The sequence below is a fragment of the Leptodactylus fuscus genome, chromosome 3, assembly GCF_031893055.1.
Source record: "Leptodactylus fuscus isolate aLepFus1 chromosome 3, aLepFus1.hap2, whole genome shotgun sequence".
Taxonomy (NCBI): Eukaryota; Metazoa; Chordata; class Amphibia; order Anura; family Leptodactylidae; genus Leptodactylus; species Leptodactylus fuscus.
Window position 1 is genome coordinate 207699940 of NC_134267.1, and position 20386 is coordinate 207720325.

The window sequence follows — 20386 nt, forward strand, 5'->3', positions numbered from 1 at the left end:
AAAGTAAGATCAGACAATCTGATGACAGTCCACTACATCAACAAGCAGGGAGGAACCAGGTCCCCCTCGCTCATGCAAGTCACCAACCTGATCTTCTCCTGGGCAGAACGAAACCTCTCCCAGCTGGCCGCGGTACATATCCAGGGCTGCCTGAACATCCTAGCGGATCAACTCAGCAGAGGCCGGCCGACCGCAGGCGAATGGTCCCTGAACCAGGACATCTTCCACTACCTGACCAGGAGGTGGGGTCTCCCCGAGGTGGATCTGATGGCCACCCAACACAATGCCAAAGTAGAAAGGTTTTGCTCCCTGTACCGGGAAGACAACCCTTTGGCTGTGGAGGCCCTGTCAATACCATGGAGGTTCGAACTGGCATACGTGTTCCCTCCCATCCCGATGATACCGAAGGTATTGGCGAAACTCAGGCAGGACCAGACTTCGGCAATAGTGATCATGCCGTTCTGGCCAAAAAGGGCATGGTTCACCGACCTTATCCTTATGAGTCGGGGGAACTACTGGAGGCTTCCACCAGTCAGGAACCTGGTGTCACTGAACAGTCGGCCGTGCCTGGGCCTAGACAAATTCAACCTTACTGCCTGGAGGCTAACCGCGCCATACGCGCAGACAGAGGATTGTCCCAGGGAGTGCTAAGTACCTTAGCCCATTCAAGAGCAGAGGCAACCAATCAGAGCTACCAAAGGATCGCCCGGATATTCCGAGATTGGTGTACAGGCAGCCACCGCGATCCAGACAGAGATGCAGTCCTAGAGTTCTTACAGAACGGCTTGGAGAGAGGACTAGCACCTGCCACCCTCAAGGTTCAAGTGTCAGCTCTATCTGCTCTCCTGGAGACACGGTTATTACAAGATCCTCTTGTCAAACAGTTCCTTAGGGGGGCTGCCAGGCTCTGCCCCCAGGTACAGCCCCCTGTCCCCAGGTGGGACCTGGCCGCGGTTCTACAAGGGCTATGTGCGCCTCCCTTCGAACCATTATCTGAAGTGGACTGGAAGTACCTGTCACTTAAAGTGACCTTTCTGTTGGCAATAACCTCCGCCAAGAGGGTTGGCGAATTGCAGGCTCTAGCAGCCTCTGAACCTTTCATAACTTTCTTTCCTGACAGAGTACAGCTAAGGATTCTTGCCGAAGGTACCCACACTTCAGAACACCAATCAAGTGATCACCCTACCGGGGTTCTTTCCCTCCCCTGCCACTGAGCAGAAGGAGAAGCTACACACCCTGGATCTGGTAAGAGCACTACGTATCTACCTGGATCGTACAGCACCGTTCCGAAGATCAGAGAATCTTCTGGTTAATGTGTTTGGCCACAATAGAGGCGCTAAAGCATCAAAGGTAACCCTGTCTAGATGGATCAGAGAAGCTATCCCCTACAGGCTCAGAATCTTCCTGTTCCAGATTTCCTACGAGCCCATGCCACCCGATCAGTGGCGACATCATGGGCAGAGACACGGTTCCTCTCTCTAGAGCAGATATGTGCTGCAGCCTCTTGGAGCTCACATCTGACTTTTGCCAAACACTACAGATTGGACTGGCGTGCGGCTGATGCTACAGCATTTGGGCACTCCGTCTTGGCATCAGCCTGCCAGGAGGTCCCGCCCTAGGGGAGATAATACTTGCTAAATCCCCAGTTGTGCTGCTGTTGGGCGTAGGGGGAAAGAAAGATTATGAATGATAATCTGTTTTCCCTTAGCCCAAACAGCAGCACAAGGCTCCCTCCCTAAGAGGTGCTATTGTACAGATTTTGTGTATGTGTGTGTAGCTCTTGGCATAGATTGCTCTGTATATCATACTTGTTACTAACACAAGGGAGGAGCAGGTCTTCCGGCCTCTTATAGAGGTCAAAAGCTGTTAGGTAATTAAAAATTCCACCTGTCCTAACAGCTCATAGGGGCAGGAATACCCCAGTTGTGCTGCTGTTTGGGCTAAGGGAAAACAGATTATCATTCATAATCTTTCTTTCTTTTTAACCGGACACAAAGTCGGACATGCAAGACTTTGTATCCGGTTAAAAAAAATGGTTTTGCCGCGGAGAGGCACAAGATGCTAACCAGCGGACAGTGAATGCTAGTTTTTGTCTTCTGGCGACAGAAAACGGAAACCTGCATAACGGATATCGGGTGCTGGTGTGAACTCGCCTTCACCTGTTTTCTACTGTTATTCTTCATACTTGCAGCTTCAGTTAGGGCCTAGACTGTTTACATGACCTTTATTCCCTTCGGCTGCTTACCCCAGAGCCTCATATACTCGCCCACATTTTTTGGAGGTCCCCTCTGTTGTTTGACCTGATTTTTCTGTAATGTTATGTATTCCATTGTTGGAAATGTACACAGCTCTACTGCGCGGCAGCATCTCGCATCCTCCCTCTCCTCTCGTAATGTCTTGCCCTCCCAAAGTATCATCCTTCCAGCTTTCCCACACCCTAGCCTTGTTGTTCTTGTTCTTTGTTTTTTATGACATGAAAAATGTAATAAAAAAAACTAATTTGCATAAGAAGAAACCGGCTTTTTCATGAAACACCCAGCAACATAATTGAAACAAAAGGTATTCTGACAATAGCCTTTCTTAAGGCTACGTGAAGACAGCTTTAGTTCAAATTCAAAAATCCCAATGAGACTCCCTTTAAGACTAAGGCTCCACAGGCCACATCCAAAAAGTGCCATGTACATCCTGAGGTTATGTCTTCACGTATATATTTTAGTCAGTATTTTGCATCAGTATTCAAAGGCCAAGACTAAAAGTTGCTTTAGTATAAATTTCATGTAATACTTTTAGATTTTTTTTTTTGCGGCATAAATGATAGGATGTCAAAGCACATCCCTTTAGTATTTCTCCCCTAATATACCACACAGTTTGACGGCCCCTTTCGATGCCCCACACAGGATAACAACCACCTTAGTGCCCCCACAACCCAGGATGGGAATAGTACCCAGTTTCCCCGAAAGTAGGACACCCCCCCCCCCAAAAAAAAAAAAAAAGTAAGGCCTGCGGGGTTTTTTTTTGTTGAATTGTCTAATAAGGCACCCCCCGAAAATAAGACATGCCCAAAAATCATTACAGCCGGATGGATGCTGTGCTCCGTGTGCACAGGAAAGCCGGCTGCTGCCTCTGCTGTGGTATCCACTGTCCCTGCTGCTGTAGCATGAGCTCTCCCAGAGGCAGTGGCAGCAGCCGGCTTTACTGTGGCTGCAATGCCAGTGAAGTGAGGTTCTCCAGTGCAACCCCCAGAAGCCTTGCTAAGCCCCGCCCACCACTGCCGGGACGAACAGCAGCACCAGCGCTGCTATGAAGATGGGAAAGGTAAGTAGGATACCTTCCCTCCCCTACACTACCTACAACAGGCAGTCATGCCAGCGCTCCACTAAGGAAGTGCGGGCATGACTGCCGGTTGTCATAAGACGTCCCCCGAAAATAAGACAGGTCCTATATTTAGGATGAAAGTTTAATATAAGACACTGTCTTATTTTCGGGGAAACACGGTATCAATTCATTACTCACCGCTCTGCACCAGGCACAGTGTTCTGACAGGTCTTCTATGTTTGGAAGGAGTGGACGGGGCCATTGAGGTAGAGCAGTGAGTAACTAACTGATAAGAAAATTGCCGATTATACAATAAGCTGGTGTAAGCGGCCATTTTCTTGTAGCCGTGGGCAGGACGGAAGAAGAAACAGGGAGAGGCCCTTCCTGAAGAAGATAAAGGCGTTGCTGGAGATTCTCTCACAGCATTGAGGACGCCCCCAGTGCTGTTTGAGTGCTGGAGCCCACCCCTAGTACTGCGAGAGAACTTATTTGCATACTGAAGAAAACTGGGATTTCTACCAAACGGCAGTGCACGAAAAGGCATCTAATGGTAGGAGAAGAATAGCCTTTCTTAAAGGGGTATTCCCATCACGCTTGTTCACCAACCTGCAGGCTGTGTGCTCTGTTCACTTCCTGGTTTTCTCGGCACATTGGTGGGCGGGGTTTCACTTGCTCTGCTATCTGCTATGTTTGCAGTCAGTAATGAGGGATTGGTTGTAAATGAATTACCACAGTATGAAACTGATGTAGAAGCTGATCTAGCAGAGCTGGATTTCAGTCAGTTTGTAAGGGGGCGTTCACACTACCGTCTGTGTCTGACAGATAGTGTCCGATGCTAACGTCCGTGCAAAATCTTGTGCGGACATTAGCATCGGACACTAGCTGTGTCTGTTACATTTTGCATTGATTTAATGGGACATTGGGTGCGTTCTTTTACTGTCCGTGGGTGTTCTTAACTGTCCGTTCACAAAGATGTCCAACTTTTCAAGCGGAGAACAAAACCCTACATGTAGGTTTTTGCTGTCCGCTTGAAAAATCAGATATCTTTGTGAACGGACACTTAAGGACAGGCACTGACTATAAAAGAACGCACCCGATATTCTATTAAATCAATGCAAAATGTAACGGACACAGCTAGTGTCCCTGCAAGATTTTGCACAGACATTAGCATCGGAAACTAGCTATCGGACACCGACGGTAAAGTGAACACCCCCTTATATAAACAGAGGTACAGGACTCCTTATCTCAGCCCTTATCAGCCAAATTCAATTAAACCAACTGATAAGTGGAAGAGCAGGAGATAAGAGCTCAGAAATCCTGGAGCTGTCACCTCCCCTATCTGAGGAGCTCCATTGCTTGTCTGGGCAGAGATATACACAGCTCAGAGCTGCTCCCAGCACTCAGCCCCTCCCTGAGAGCAAGCAGCTACATCACTTGGGGACTGAGAAGATAAGCTCAGCAGGGCCCCATGGTCATAGAAACGCATGTAAACAATGAAGTGAATAAATTAAGATAGCGGCCAAACAAAGCAGTTTTGATAAAGCAATGTATTTAGAAGCAGTCTTATATCCACATAAACTAGCAGTATAGATAGGATCCTTGTTATGGGACAACCCCTTTAAGGCTATTCCTATGTGTTAGAAAAAAAGGGTATCCCTTTAAAAAGTTTTGTATATTCATATGCACTATTAAAAGTTTTGGAACGGCCAAGTCAAAGTCCTGACCTTAACCCAATAGAAATGTTGTGGAAAGACCTAAAGCGAACAGTTCATGGGAGGAAACAGATTTGTAGCCGTCTTGTACAGAGTAATGGCCTAGAATTCCTTCACGCCGATGTGCAGGACTGAGGAACAATGAATGTTTATGTGCAGGTATTGCTGCAGAAGATAGTACTTGTGTCCTGTAATACACGGCCATTACCCCAGCAGTGACCTGCATCTGTCATAGACGTATAGAAACCTCTAGGTGAGCCAAGTGCTTACTCCCAGACACCAAGGATGTTTTATTAAGTAAAATAATATAGATGGCACCCAACCTGAAATGGTCAAGCACAAGAGTAGTCCGATATGGGTTTTAAAATGGAGACCCAAGATAAATCTTCCCCATGCTGTCTTAAGACACCATTTTATTTCTAAAAGGCACAATGATAAAATCTTCATTGTCCCAAGTAGTGCAAGGGCTTTATAAACGTCGCGCGGAAATTAAATCCATGAATTTCTGCATAGTCTTCTATGTTACAGCCTCATATCCACAAGGTCCTGCAGGCTGTGTATTGGATGGACAAAGAGGTCTGGGACCTTCTGTACAAATAAGTCCAAAAACAGGTCCCTCTTCTTTCTTTAAGAGTCATCGGTGTCTACTGCAGGCTTCTGGGCTCCTTCTCTGGCGAGTCGATCAGCTTCTTCATTTCCTCCAAAACCAGCGTGCCCTGGAATGTGTATCTGAATAATGGCACATTAGAATATATATATATATATATATATATATATATATATATATAGATTACTATGTATATGCATTTAGTCTCCAAGGCTGGGTTCATATGGCAGTGTTTAAGCTATGAGCGACATTGGGAGCATTTACTGGCCACACCGTGGCTTGGGTGAACGTAAAAAGGCTTCTCTGGGCTAACAATATTGATGATCTGAAGAATAGGTAGTTAATATCATACACTTGTCATCCCCCACCGATCAGCTGTTCTCAGCAGATGATACACAAAACAGGAAGCAGACAGCTCTGTTCTGTGTGCAGTGGTCAGAACAGGTACTGCAGATCAACTCCCATTCATTTGAATGAGACCTAATCTGTGGTCACTCAGTTCTGCTACTACACAGAACAGCGCTGTCTGCCTCCTGCTCCATTCTCTGTATGAACCACTAATTGAAGGGGGTGGCATGTGTCAGACCCTCTGCAGATCGGATATTAGTCACTTATCAATATTTTGACATGCGAGTTCATGTGACCCATAGTCCTCTCCCCCAGTCTGAGCACAGTGCACCATACTTACCCATTTCACATCCAAGCCTTGCACCAGCCTGTCTAGTTTCTCAAAGTCTCTCCTGTTTACCACCTCTTTTCCAGTGCTCATCTTCCAATTGTTCAGCTTCCAGGAATGGATCCACTTTGTGATACCTAATAAACACAATCAATGACATTAACATGAAAAAGGAATACAAAAAAAAAGCGTGCACAATAGTAAAGCAGTCAGTGGGGTGTAGAGGCCTCACCATTTATTGTATGCATGCTATCTGTGTATAGAACCAGCTTGGTGAGGTTGTGGCTTTTTGCTTGTTCTAATGCTTTACAAGCTGCCTGCAAGAAAGAGGGAAATGAAGTATTACAGATCCATACACGACAAAGAGTAACATCTGTACGGCCAGCGGACCAGCACAGCGTTTTGGCCATAGCAGAAACGCTGCGTTTTACAGTACCTGCAAAGTGGATGGGATTCTGGCTAATAACATCCACACGTTGCAAAAGAAATTAAAAAAATAAAAATCCAGGCCCACTTAAGAATACCCCTATGTTATTGCCCTAACTGGGGTATCACTGGGGCAGCTCCTGTGTGGTGAGATTACCTCAGAGAGCATTTCTCACAAAATTAATTCAATCCAATATTGTGACATGCCTGCAAAATTCTTGTCAGGCTGTAATTCACCACACAACCTCTGGGTGGCTATGCAAACATTTGCCTCGGATAGATTCACCACCACACTATTTTATCTCCTATATATATTCTACAGGTTGTTAGGATTATGGAGATATCAAATGTATATAGTGTTTGATATGTTCTAACACCATAAAAAAAATCCAAAAACTGCAAAAAAGATTTCTTTGGAGGTACCATGTTCTGACATATAGGGTTGTGTACGGCGTATTTTATGCAGTGACCGTTGTACTCTTCATTTATACCATTTATTACCTTTTTTTTTTTTTTTTTTTTTTTATAAAAAAGCAAAGGTTTGGTGGAGGGGGGTGTTGAAGCCACAAGAGAGGGGGGGGGGGGGGGGGAGGCTCAGCCATTTACAACTTTTTTCCCGCTACAGACCTCACCACATGGGAAAAAAGAACCAAAATTTATTTTATTTATATAGCACCAACATCAGCAGCACGTTACATAGAGACAGTATTTGACGTAATGTTTTATAATGTGATAAAGAATTCATGTATATTAGGTGTGAGGGACCCGAGCGCCAGAGCTTACATGAGGAAACAGGGACACAAGTAGTAAGAGGGCCTGATTGGTACAATGGGCCGGCCAGCTTAATAAATATATACCATTGTATTTTGGATATTTTGAGATGCGAGGATACCCAACTTGTTTTTGCTGATTTCTATTTGTGATGGGGGGCTGATTTGAAATAAATATATATAATTTTTTAATATCCCCTAATGGGCCAGAACCTGCGATCACCATATTGCTTGTCCCACAGACTGCAATACTGTTGCATTGCAGTCGATGAGGAAATTGTCACATACCTATTCAGGCCCAGCCACATCCAAACCTCAATGGATACCTGCTTATGACAGGCCTGGGACCCTTCACAAGGCTCCTGACTGTCATGGACACCAGAAAGCTCCTGTGATCTCGCCATGATCTCGTGATGTCCCAGTTACTACTAAGACGATGGGGAGCTAACAGAGGGGTATTTTTTTTTTCCTTTGGAGTGTGTGTGTATGATATTAAGAGGTTAAATGTGGTGCCAATTTTCAAAAAGGGGTGTAAAAGTGAACTTAGAAAATATAGGCCAGTAAGTTAAACTTCTGTGGTGGGTAAGATATTTGATGCTACATGGGTAATGCAGTGGACGTGGTGTACCTGGACATGGGTAATGCAGTGGGCGTGGTGTACCTGGACATGGGTAATGCAGTGGGCGTGGTGGTAGTGAGGCAGCACGGCTCGCAGTATTTATTTATTTATTTTACAAACTGTGAATCACGCTGTTCCCTCGCCGTACAAACTGTAGTGGCGAGTAGGTACTGCAGCGCTACCCCATAGATTTCTTGGCCATGCTGTCTCGGTACCAGTGATCTGTGGGGTTCTATGTATGCCATCAATGTTAGAAACTAGATAACCCCTTAAGGCTGGGACCCCATCCTTACATTGCAGAAAAATACACGCAGCAGACACTGCGATTTCCAAAAACACTGCGGTTTTGGAAATCACAGCATGTCAATTATACCTATGGAAATGCCAGCAGTTTCCCTATAGGTATAATGGAAGCAGAAAGTCCTCAGAGGAAAACTCTGTGGACTTTCTGTGAGAAGCGCTGTCGGAAAAAAAAAAAAAAAAAAGTGATGCGTTGCCGCTGGTTTTTTTTTTTTTTTGGCTGACCTTAGCCTTAAAGGGAATTTCTGCATGAAACGTAGCCTACCTGTATTTCCGCACGCTGATTCGTCTGCCTTCCTTCAAGTCTTTCTGCCACATTCCTATTAACATAAGAACCTGATTAGGAGATTACACACAATGGACTTGTCCTATTTATCTGAAGCCAACACAACCAATATGGCTTCTATTCCCAGATTACTACAGGCCAAGTATTGAGAACCCCAGTGACCAAATGTCTCTGCTGAGAAACTTGTAGGTGGACACACATATCCCTGCGATACAAGAATATGCAGAGTCCACAATGTGAAACCCAGATGGAACAACTGTCTTATGCTACATTTTGAGGAACAAATCACCATGCAAAATCTGCCACTAAAATTGGGGTTTCTCTGTCCCCAATTCCAGCTGAAAAATCGAGACAAGTCCTGCAACAATTTCATCAATTTCTGAACAGTCAATTCAAGAGTGACAACCAATATGGCTGCACTTCACATCTTGGTTCTTTTGCAAAAGCAAACAGCAAAATTTTTTGCTGCAACAAAACTAAAATTCCGGTGTAAGATTATAGCAGGCACGATTACCCTCACTGGTTCCCATCTCTGACTACATGGATTAGAGGAGAAAAATAATATTCGTATTCACCTGGATTGGTTGAGAATATGGAAACAGACAGGTGGGCTCTTATATACAGTTTCATAGAAGTAAAAGTTATGTAAGTCAGAGTTGTGGAAGTGGCGTAGCACAACTTGTTTGGCTGTTTCCATAAGTCCTAGGTTGGTCACAATATATATTCCTCATCTCAGCCAAATGTGGCTAAGATTGGGATTCCCCTTTTAGGCACAGGCCCCAAGTTGTGGAAGTGCAGCTTTTTTTTGTTGCAGATTTTGTTGCATTTTTTGGAGCCAAAGCCAAGAGTGGCTATAAAAGGAATGGAACCTCAATAAAAAGTTCTTATACCTCTCCCTTCTGCTTAATCCACTTCTGACTTTGGCTCAAAAAAGGCAACAAAATCTGCAAAAAAATAAAAATAAGCTGTGCTTCCACAATGTTTATCCTCAGCCTAAAGAGGACCTTTCACCTCCTCTGCCAACTCCTTACAGCAAGTAATAGACTCTGCTCCACTGATTCTAACACAGTTGGATTTTTTTTCTTTAGCCCTCCACCATTCCTGAGCAATGGTGTTCGTTTTGATGCCCAATACGCTATTTAGGGTCTGTACTGTCATGTAAGACGAGTCCACCTTTGATTGGAGCTCTTGGCCACACCTCCTTGACCACCCCCTACCTGGCATTGCAGACCCTGAGTAGTACATCAAGCACCAAAACTAACAGCATTGACTGCTTGAGAACTGTGGAGGCTAGAGAAAAAAAAAAAATTCCAACTGCACAGGAATCAGCGGAGCAGCGGCTATTAAGACATGGTAAAAACTGGGGTTGGTGGAGGTGGTGAAATGTTCTCTTTAATCAACAGGAGGAAAAAAAAAAACAAAAAACCCGAAGATACATCATGGGAAAAAAAAAACTGTGTCAGCAACAGTTCCCACATAACGTCTATGTAAAGTCAGGGTCATTATCCGTTTTCCCAGATATTCTAATCATTATTTCCCACTCTCCAATGGCGTACTACTATGCATGGTTGAAGTTTTACAAAGCAGATGTACGGGTTCTGTAGACCATGGTGTACTGTAAGGGTTTGGTGAAGTTAAGCTGCTATACCTATTAGATCAGTGTCTAAACCATAGCAAGTCTATGGAGGTGGGTGTCCTCAGATTCTCACAGATCGGATGCTAGGTTCACACCTGCGCTCGGGTTTCCATTCTTCAGATCTGCTTGGGGACCCGAAAATTGGAAACCCAATCTGCTTAGGAAATGGTTACCCATGGAAACTAGACTATAATGGGGTCCACTGGGTTTTCACTGAAAAATGTGGAGACAAAAGTCATGTTTGCTTTTTAAAGTGGATTTGGGGACAGACTGCCCGAACGGAGCACCAGAGGAGTCTGGCAGCGGTCTTATTGTTTAGGAGAAAATGTGTGTAGTGGAGTGTGCATGTGTATAAGGCGATTGAGAGAGATTACTCGGGTAAGGAGAGGTGCAGTAGCTTTCAGGCAAACACTCATCTGGCCAGCAGCTATCTGATCTCAGCCATTATTAATATTATTATTATTATTTATTTATATAGCACCATTAATTCCATGGTGCTTTACATTTGGGGGTTACATACAATACACAGAATATACAGGTAGATATAATGCTAACAATGACCGACTGGCACAGTGGGGTAGAGGGCCCTGCCCGCGAGGGCTTACAGTCTATGAGGGAAGGGGGTAGAGACAGAAGGAGAGGGGGAGACTGTACAGATGATGGTGCGGTGATAGTATTATTGGAGGTTGTAGGCCTTCCTGAATAGTTGAGTCTTCAGGGCCTTCTTGAAGCCTGTGATTGTGGGGGTCAGTCTTATGTGTCGTGGTAAGGAGTTCCAGAGTATGGGGGATGCACGGGAGAAATCTTAGATGGTTGTGTGAGGAGTGGATGAGAGCAGAGCGGAGTAGGAGATCATTGGAGGATCTGAGGTTACGTGTGGGCAGATAGCGGGAGATTAGTTCAGAGATGTATGGAGGGGACAGGTTGTGGATGGCTTTGTATGTTAGCGTTAGTAGCTTGAACTCAATTCGCTGGGCTATAGGTAGCCAGTGGAGGGACTGGCAGAGGGGAGCAGCCGATGAAGATCGGGGGGCGAGGTGGATTAAGCGAGCAGCGCAGTTTAAGGTGGACTGGAGGGGGGCGAGGGTGTTTGCTGGGAGTCCATGGAGAAGGGTGTTGCAGTAGTCTAGGCGGGAGATTATGAGGGCCATCTGGCCAGAATAAGTGTAAGGGTGCATTCACACTGAGTAAACGCTAGCTTATTTTGTAGAGTAAAATTACACGTGTAAATTTTGCTATCCCATTGACTTCAATGACATTTTACAGGCGTATTTTTTACAGGCGTATTTTTTACAGGCGTATTTTTACACTTGTAAAAAAATATCATTGAAGTCAATGGGATAGCAAAATTTACGAGTGTAATTTTACTCTACAAAATAAGCTAGCGTTTACTCAGTGTGAATGCACCCTAAGAGTCATCCCTCTACCCCGTCCGCTACCTGCAGCCAGTCATTGGCCTTTCTTACAAACTATGGGAACATTCTGCTACTACTAGTCTCTTTTCTTATCGTTGCACATTTTTAATATTATAAACACACTTGTATAGATGAAACAATAGCTGTACTTACATTGGATGGTTTGGACCCCAGTAAACTCCAATCCCAGCTCGTGCTTTAACTCGTCCATTACTGGAGCAACAACCATCGGTGTACACAACTGCGCAGTCACCTTCAAAAGAGTATATGACATTATACACTAAATATCACTGGGAAAGCGTTACTGTTACACTGCATTTTAGGGCAAACTGAATTCAGTGGCTTTTTGGGAAATTTTTATAAATTAAGGGCCTAAAAACAAAACAACCTATCACTTCTTTCATACCTCTAACAGTCCACACTCCCTACTGATCCCTTATTTTGTCATAACATATCCCTTATTTTGTCATAACAATGCACTGAGGACCCATCTGGCCATGGCTACCAAACATAGCTGTGGACGCTGTCACTATGGTTGACATGGCACTGTGACAGGCTCATGATACGACATTACAACATAATGTTTAGGTCGGGTTCACACCTGCGCCCGATCTCCGCTTTAGCCAATCCGGCGGTCAGTTTTCAAACCCCCTTGTGCGTCTTCTGCCTCTCCGTGGCGAAACCGTTTTTTTAACCGGACACAAAGTCCTGCATGTCCGCCTAAAAAAAAAAAAAAAAAAAAGCGGTTTTGCTGCAGAGAGGCACAAAGCGCTCACAAGCGGTCACTTTGCAAACCCATTCACTTGAAAGGGTTTGAAAACTGTCCGCTGGGTTTCCATCACCTGTCCAGTTTATCGGGGCAGAAAACGGAAACCCGCCAAATTGGCTAAACTGGAGACCGAGCGCCGGTGTGAACCCGCCCTTAGAGATCTTTACTTTCATGCCCCAAGACTGTAAGAAATTCATACAAGACTCAATTAAAGTGAGATTTAATAGAAATAATGAGAAAAGATGAAGAATAATCTACCCATCTGGGTGAAGGAGTGTCCAGGTAAAGGCGGTAATGCACTGATGTCAATTAACTTGGTTCGTTTAGGAACCGGCTGCTCTGTAGACGTGGAGACTGGGAGTGGTCTTTTGGTATGAAATGTCTTCTTCACATTTGATGATGAGCTTTGATCTTTTGAAGAACCTGCATAAATATATTACTACATTAGATAAGTCACTATGACGCACACCATATTCTTACACTCTATGTTGAGTGGAGGTAGAGACCCCACTACCCTGAAAATAATGGGCTAATTTACTACTCTGTTTCTGGCCCCCCAGCTGTGCAGAGAATGGTCACCCGTCCAATTCATTGAAATGGGAGCAGAGCAGAAGTAGCCGGGCACACTCACTAAACAGCGCACAGAGCTGTACCTTACTGACGGAAATCTGTCCACTTGTTCTTTACATGATTCCCTTAGATAACAGAAAAAAAATGTTTTATAGAAGACGTGTTAGAATTTTCACCTCCTTTTCTAATACAATACAGCCTTCCAGCTGTGTACACTGTGCGGTTCTGCCGGCTACTGATATCAACTAATTGGTGTGTGACCTCCCCCCACCAATTTGATATTGATGGCCTATCCTAAGGATGAATATCTTAAATGGGCTCTGTCATTAGGAAAAGTCATTTTTAACTAATCACATCCTTGCACAGCCTTTAGAAAGGCTATTCCACACCTATCTTTTGTATGTAAATTGCCTCAGTAGTTTTTGAATGAGCCCGTTTATATACATATGCTAATTAGCTTCCAGCCAGCACAGGAAGTTCCCATCAGCCTTGTCTCTGTGTGCAAATAGGAAGCTGAGTCATCAGCAGCAGCCTGTGCTGTATACACATAGGAAACAATAGCAAAGGGGAGTGTACCAAGAGGCTAATTAGCATATGAATAAAAACGGACTTACGCTGGGTTCACACCTGCGTTCATGTCTCCGTTCTATGGTTTCCGTCTTCTGCATGGCAGAAGACGGAAACCATAGACCGGGTCCGGCCGTGCGCGGCGGTGAGCGTTTTAGGCTCTCCGCCGCGAAACCGGATTTTTTTATCCGGACACAGAGTACTGCATGTCCGACTCTGTGTCCGGATTATAAAACCCGGTTTCGCGGCGGAGAGCGCAAAACGCTCACCGCCGCACACGGCCGGACATCTCTCTCACCCATTCAAATGAATGGGTGAGAAAGACTCCTGCAGGTTTCCGTATCCTGCCTCTGTTTTAGGCAGGAAACGGAAACCTGAACTACGGAGAGGGCAACGCAGATGTGAACGAGCCCTTATTCAGAAATCACTGAGGCAATCTACATACTAAAGGTATGTGTGGAATAGCCAGCAAAAAGTAAAGAATATCCAGCGTTTCCAGAGGGTAAAAATTATATTTTTTTAATGCGGAAATAAAAGTTAATTTTTACCTTCTGAAGACGCTGGATATTCTTTACTTTTTGCTGGCTTTACAAGTGGAACAAGGTCCATCCACATCCGTGCGGCCCAGGATCAGGTGTTCATGATTAAGGGGTGAGCTGAGTATACATTGTTTTTTGCCATGTGTGGAATAGCCTTTCTAAAGCCTATGCAAGGATGTGATTAGTTACAAATAACTTTTCCCAATGATAGAGCCCCTTTAATCTCAGAAAACCTCTGCAATTTTTAACCCCTTCCCGCCGATGGCATTTTTTGATTTTCGTTTTGACTCCCCTCCTTCTAAACCCCATAACTTTTTTTATTTCTCCGCTCCCAGAGCCCTATGAGGTCTTAATTTTTGCGGGACAAATTTTTCTTCATGATGCCACCATTAATTATTCTATATAATGTACTGGGAAGCAGGAAAAAAATTCAGAATTGTTTTATTTACATTTTGACCCCTTAAAAAAAATCCAAAACTGTGTTAAAAAATTTTTTTTCTAAAAGTCGCCATATTCCGACGGCCATAACTTTTTTTATACGTAAGTGTACGGGGATGCATAGGGCGTCTTTTTTTGCGAGGTCGGGTGTTCTTTTTAGTTCTACAATTTTCGGTAAATGTTCTTGCTTTGATCACTTTTTATTCAAATTTTTATCAGAATCAAAACAGTGAAAAAACGGCGGTTTGGCACTTTTGACTATTTTTTCCGCTACGGCGTTTACCGAACAGGAAAAATATTTTTATAGATTTGTAGAGCGGGCGATTTCGGACCTGGGGATACCTAACATGTATGCGTTTCACAGTTTTTAACTACTTTTATATGTGTTCTAGGGAAAGGGGGGTGATTTGAACGCCCCCCTCCCTCTGCTCACGCAGCTCGTCTATAGACGAGTATTATCAGGAGAGGGAAGGGACGTTCCTCCCCGCGCCACAGCACAGCGCGATTGGCGCCGCGAGGCAGAAGGACGTTCCTGGCTAATGGTCAGAAATGCCCTTCTGACCATAGAAGAGCTACGATACCGGACCGTAAGCTCTTCACACCGGGCACAGATCGGGAAAGCCGACAGTGCGCTGAACTCAGTGCACTGTCAGCTTTCCGGCAGTATATAGAACTGCCTGTGCCCGGATATGGTGAAAGGTCCTCTTTAAAGCAGTAGACACCCCGTGGCTATGGCGGCCGCCCGGCTCCCGGGCGGTCGCCATAGTTACAGACCCGACATGCGCCGTACTATTACGGCGCATGTCGGGAAGGGGTTAATGTCTATAAATGTGAATCCCTGGGGTTATTCTCCCACCAATCATGAATGGCATGACCAAGAGATATGCCATTGTCTTAAAAGATGGGAATAACTCCTTAAGGCTAAGGCACCACATTGCAGGAAGTTTTTTTTTTTTTTGGCTACAATAGTAATGGGAACTATTTTTATACTTCTCTCTTCTACTCAATTCACTCCTAATGTTAGCACAAAAAAAATCCCAAAACACAGCAAAATCTGCAAAAAAGCTTTTCCACTATGTGGGACCTCAGCCTGAGGGCAAGTTCACACAGGGTTTTTTTTGGATTGGAACCAAGGCAGAGGCCGCCTCAGGTTCTGATCCAAAAGCCGGGTAGCTGCGACTGAAAGCCTGTGCACTGCACTGACATCCAGCAGTGCACTCCGCTCCGGATTAGGCCCAATGAATGAACCTAGTCCAGAGGAGGGAGTGTCTTCAGGCCGATTTCGCGAAGTGAATCCACCTGAAAGAACGAGCATCTGGCTCTGACTGGCTCCCATTGATTTCAATGAGAGCCGTCTTTTTGGTCAGGATTTTGAGGCGAATACGGCCTCAAAATCCTGACCAAAAAACTTCATGTGAACTTACCCTTAGGCCGGGGCCCCACGAGACTTAAACGCCGCAATTTGCCCGCAGCGGAGACGCTGCGGGAAAAATCGCGGCGTTTTACAGTGCAAGCAAAGGGGATGGGATTCATGCGAATCCCATGCCCACTTTGTGGAAGAAATCGCAACGCGGACAATTATATCTACGGAAAAGCTGGCGGCTTCCCGTAGATATAATGGGAAGAGAAAGTCCGCGGAGGAAAACTCTGAACTTTCTCTTAAAAGCGCTGCAGAAAGAACCGCAGTGCAATCACGCAGCGGTTCTTTCCGCAGCACTTTAGTGCTGCGATTACGGCCTGTGGGGCCTTAGCCTAAAAGAGTTTTCCTGTCTAAATAATGATGATGACCTTTGTTTAAGATTGAGTCCAACACCCAGGCTCCCAGCTGATCAGCTCGCTGAAGAGGCTGCAGCATTCAGGTGAGCGTTATAGCTGGTTCATTACAGTACATTAGTGCAATGGCTGTATTCATTTTAATGAATGATCAGGCCATGTAATGTTTCTTCAAACAGCCTATCCACAGGGGTCTCCCCCAGATCTAAGTATAGATCATCGATCAAGTCCCAAAAAATCATTCAGCACCATGCAGTAGCACATTCCTCTTGCAGGGTTCCACCACTTCCCCATCAGTAACTCCTGGATACCCCAGTGATCATGGTTATGTATTGGGATCTACTGTATTCAGCAGCACAGATTTGCTCTCACTTTCTATAGGACTTGAAGAAGCTTCTGGGTTATTCCCTACAAATCTCCAGGCCTCCTCTTCTGAAGCAAACTTCTTGTACCTTGCTGACGGAAATCTGTCCACTTGTTCTTTACATTCTTCCCTTAGATAACAGAAAAAAAAAATGGTTTATAGAGGATGTGTTAGAATTTTCACCTCCCCCTCTAATAGAAGTGGTAAAAACACACTAGACAGTGGTCATCTGGTCATTTTATATCTAGAACCATAGAAAGATCACGGCCCCAAAGACTTTTTTGACTATCAATATAATTTCGGCTTCCGGGACATCAGCTTTATTAGTAATGTGCAACTCCTGTGGCCGCCACATAGGTAGATCAGAACAGAGGTGGAAATCTCTCCTCGTGTTCTACAACATGAGGTCTGCAGATTAACCATCATGTACAATGTGACTGGTTCTCTTTAAAAAGGAGCGCTGAACTCAAAGTACGTAACCAGCTGCCACTTACCGCCAGGTGTCTCCATATATCACTAGCTGATCACTAGGGGTCCCAACAAGGGGACTCTGAGATCAGCTCCTTGTCAAGAAACCCCACTAACAAGTACAAAGTGTCCAATGTGGAGAGCCCCTTTAAAGAAAACCCTCTACATATATAAAATATAGTGGTGCTAGAAAGTCTTGGACGCGCCATGTAACGTACTTAAAGGTATTTCCTGGAACGAAAATAACGAGGACCAATTCTTAGGTTGGTAAAAGTCTGAAATCCTAACCCCCCCCCCCCCCTCCTCCTCACACCTCAGCTATTCAAAGTGACAGTCTGGTGTCCCTCAGTGGAGATGAATGTAGTTACTAGCCTTGGGACCAGTATGGGATATTTTAAGACTGACTTACCAGGTCTTGTAGACTCCCGGGCTCCGTCCTTTCCTCACAGCATAGAACATTGTGGCCACTGTACACCGAACTCCTGATAACCTTGCACACAGCAGATGAGCTGAGGAGAAGATCCTGAACATCGCCTATAGAAGAGACGCGGTTGTCACAGCCACATTATAGGGCACGCCAGCACAGCACATCCTGCAAAGAGAGTAGTAGAGTAGGGTCTCATAATATAGGGGTCTCATAATATAAGATATTAAAGTAATTATATAGTATAAGAATACTACATTTAGCATTTTATTTTAGCCGTCTCTGTTTCTAGCACAAGACCTACCAACGTACAGCAAAAGGGACTGTTCACACATGGTGGCTCTAGAGTGCAGTTCAAGATTTAGTCTCCTATGATGAACCTGCTTTACAAAACGAATGAACAAAGCTGCACAAATCCTTATACCTAGTGTGGAAAACATCTGGTCAGATTTCAGTTCCTGCCAATTTGCAGCTTAGGGGGCGCTCCCACAACTGTTGGTAATGTCCGTTACTGTCATCCTGTGGCGGAAGACAGCAACGGACATTATCAATGGTAGTGTGAACGCCCTCTTAGCGGCAAGACGTTGTCTTTCATGGATCGTTCTAGATGGCATCCGTAGATTTCATCCTTCGCTGCATATTCAGACAGACTGAATTTGGGAAGGGCTGGTGGTCTATGGTACTCCCATTGAAGTAGACAATCTAAATTAAGCACTTGGCTATCTCTAGAGCTGCCACTCGAGTGAACGGGACCGCCGCGCACCACCTACCAGTCACACCCACATTCAGCCTGGCGCACCACGTACATACTACACCAAACATAACTGCCATTTATTTACTTACTATCAGTTTTGGTTATGTTGAGATTCATCGCCCTGCCCTAGGGGAGAACGTGCCTACAATTGTGTATAAGCACTCTAAGGGAGCCTTCACACGGAGTAAACGCGCATGTATGTTTGCAAAATACACGTGTAAAAATGAGACTCCCATTGACTTCAATGATATTTTTTACACGTGTAAAAATACGCCTGTAATATATCATTGAAGTCAATGGGAGTCTTATTTTTACAAGTGTATTTTGCAAAAATACATGCGAGTTTACTCCATGTGAGGGCCCCTTCACATGGCGTAAGCGCGCCGCTCATTTAGACCCCTACACACGAGCGGTTCAAAACATATCCCATTCACTTCAATGGGAGCGAGCGTACGCCAGGTGAAGGGGCCCTTAAAGGCTCCCTTAGACTAGGTCACCGATTAAAGAGCGGTGGGGATTCTACACTGGAGCTCCCAGCTGCCTCTTCAGTACTTACCAAGCCCATACACTGCACATATGTACAGCGGCTGTGCTTGGTATCGCTACTCAGCTCATTCACTTGAATGGGACTGAGCTGTGACCAGACCAGACCACATAACCAATAAAGTCACATGGCCTGTGAAGAGGAGCTGCAGCAGTTTCAAGCCACTGAACCACAGCGGGGTCCTTTGTGTCAGACCTTCGACGATTTTCATTTCCCAGTCTTAAAGGAGTTGTCCAGGAATTTCACTCACAGAAGAGAAGGTGGAGTAAACAAAAAAAAAATAAATATCACACACTTACCTGTCCTCTGCGCTCCGGTGCCTGCCGCCGCCATCTGCTCAGGGCAGTGAGGTCACTGAGCGCTAAAAGACCCGGTGACATTACCCACATAAGTCACCAGAGCAGCGGGGGAAGGAGAACAGGATTTGTATTCATTTATTTTAGTGTTTCGCCTTGCCCTTCTCCTTTGTGAGTTGTCAAATTCCTGGACATCCCCTTTAATAAATTCTCCCCATTTGTGCCCAGTGAGAAACCGGCAGCAGAGGGCCAAAGCCTTCCAGCAGGATCCACAGGGACAGAATATGGAGAGGACCTGAGGCAGGACACAGACACTAATCCCCCTCCAAATCCAAAACATCGTATCAAACCAGACTGTGCCATTCAGCATAAGGACCTGCCACGTGTTTATATGGTGTGATGTACAGAGCACACAACAGAGCAGCCACTGCCCCCACAGCCATATCAGCAGCATGCTGGGAGTTGTAGTTCTACAGTAAGATCCCCGAGTGAATGACTTCTCCCGGCCTGCCGTGCCCCCGTACATACACGTCCCTGCCTGTAATAACGTGACGCCCCCTATAACCGCCGGCGACCCCGTACTCACTCTGCTCCGTACACCTCTCCGCCACAGTCAGCGCCGCAGCTTCCTGATTGGACGTTGCTACGGAGGTCAGCTGCCCTAATGAGGGCTCGGAGAACACCAGGACTACGGAAAGCGAAGAGAGTCACATCACTACCACTACAGCCATACCGCGTGTAGTCACAGGAGCTGTGGCCGGCTCTGAGCCTCAGAAGGAGGGGAGTCTCCATATGTTCTATATAAAGGATATAAGCTTTATGTAAAGCAATCACACCATATAACTGGTGGAAACACTGCCCTGCTGGCTGCAGTCTGTATAGGATGTAGGTGCAGCAGGCTCGGTGTAGGGATAGAACCAACGGAAACCTGGTAGTCCTTATTACAGTCGCAGGGGTCTACAACCTTCGCCTCTCCAGCTTCTGTGAAACTACAACTCCCATCATGTTCCATTCACTTCCATGGGAGTTCCAAGAACAGAAGAGCAAGTATGCATGCTGGGAGTTGTAGTTTTACAACAGCTGGAGTGCTGAAGGTTGCCTACCCCTGGTCTATGGTG

General features: G+C 45.4%; 1 protein-coding gene across 1 annotated transcript; it reads right to left on the reverse strand.

Moving 5' to 3' along the window:
- Positions 1-4908: 4908 nt before the first annotated feature.
- LOC142196819 (ribonuclease H1-like) lies at positions 4909-19927 on the reverse strand. Its single transcript, XM_075266798.1, has 9 exons — positions 19855-19927; positions 17660-17842; positions 16791-16912; positions 12790-12954; positions 11916-12015; positions 8691-8745; positions 6543-6627; positions 6323-6447; positions 4909-5756 (listed from the first exon to the last, which is right to left on the reverse strand). Exons 2-9 carry the CDS (start codon positions 17779-17781, stop codon positions 5655-5657), a joined length of 876 nt encoding a protein of 291 aa, XP_075122899.1. The 5' UTR covers positions 17782-17842; positions 19855-19927; the 3' UTR covers positions 4909-5654.
- Positions 19928-20386: the final 459 nt, after the last annotated feature.

Excerpts from the sequence above, each read along its gene's own strand:
- LOC142196819 (XM_075266798.1), bottom strand. The coding sequence starts at position 17,781 with ATGTTCAGGATCTTCTCCTCAGCTCATCTGCTGTGTGCAAGGTTATCA. Across the intron at positions 8,746-11,915 it reads TGGGGTCCAAACCATCCAAT|GAATGTGGCAGAAAGACTTG; the intron begins GTAAGTACAGCT and ends TTATGTTAATAG. Across the intron at positions 6,448-6,542 it reads TAGCATGCATACAATAAATG|GTATCACAAAGTGGATCCAT; the intron begins GTGAGGCCTCTA and ends TGTGTTTATTAG.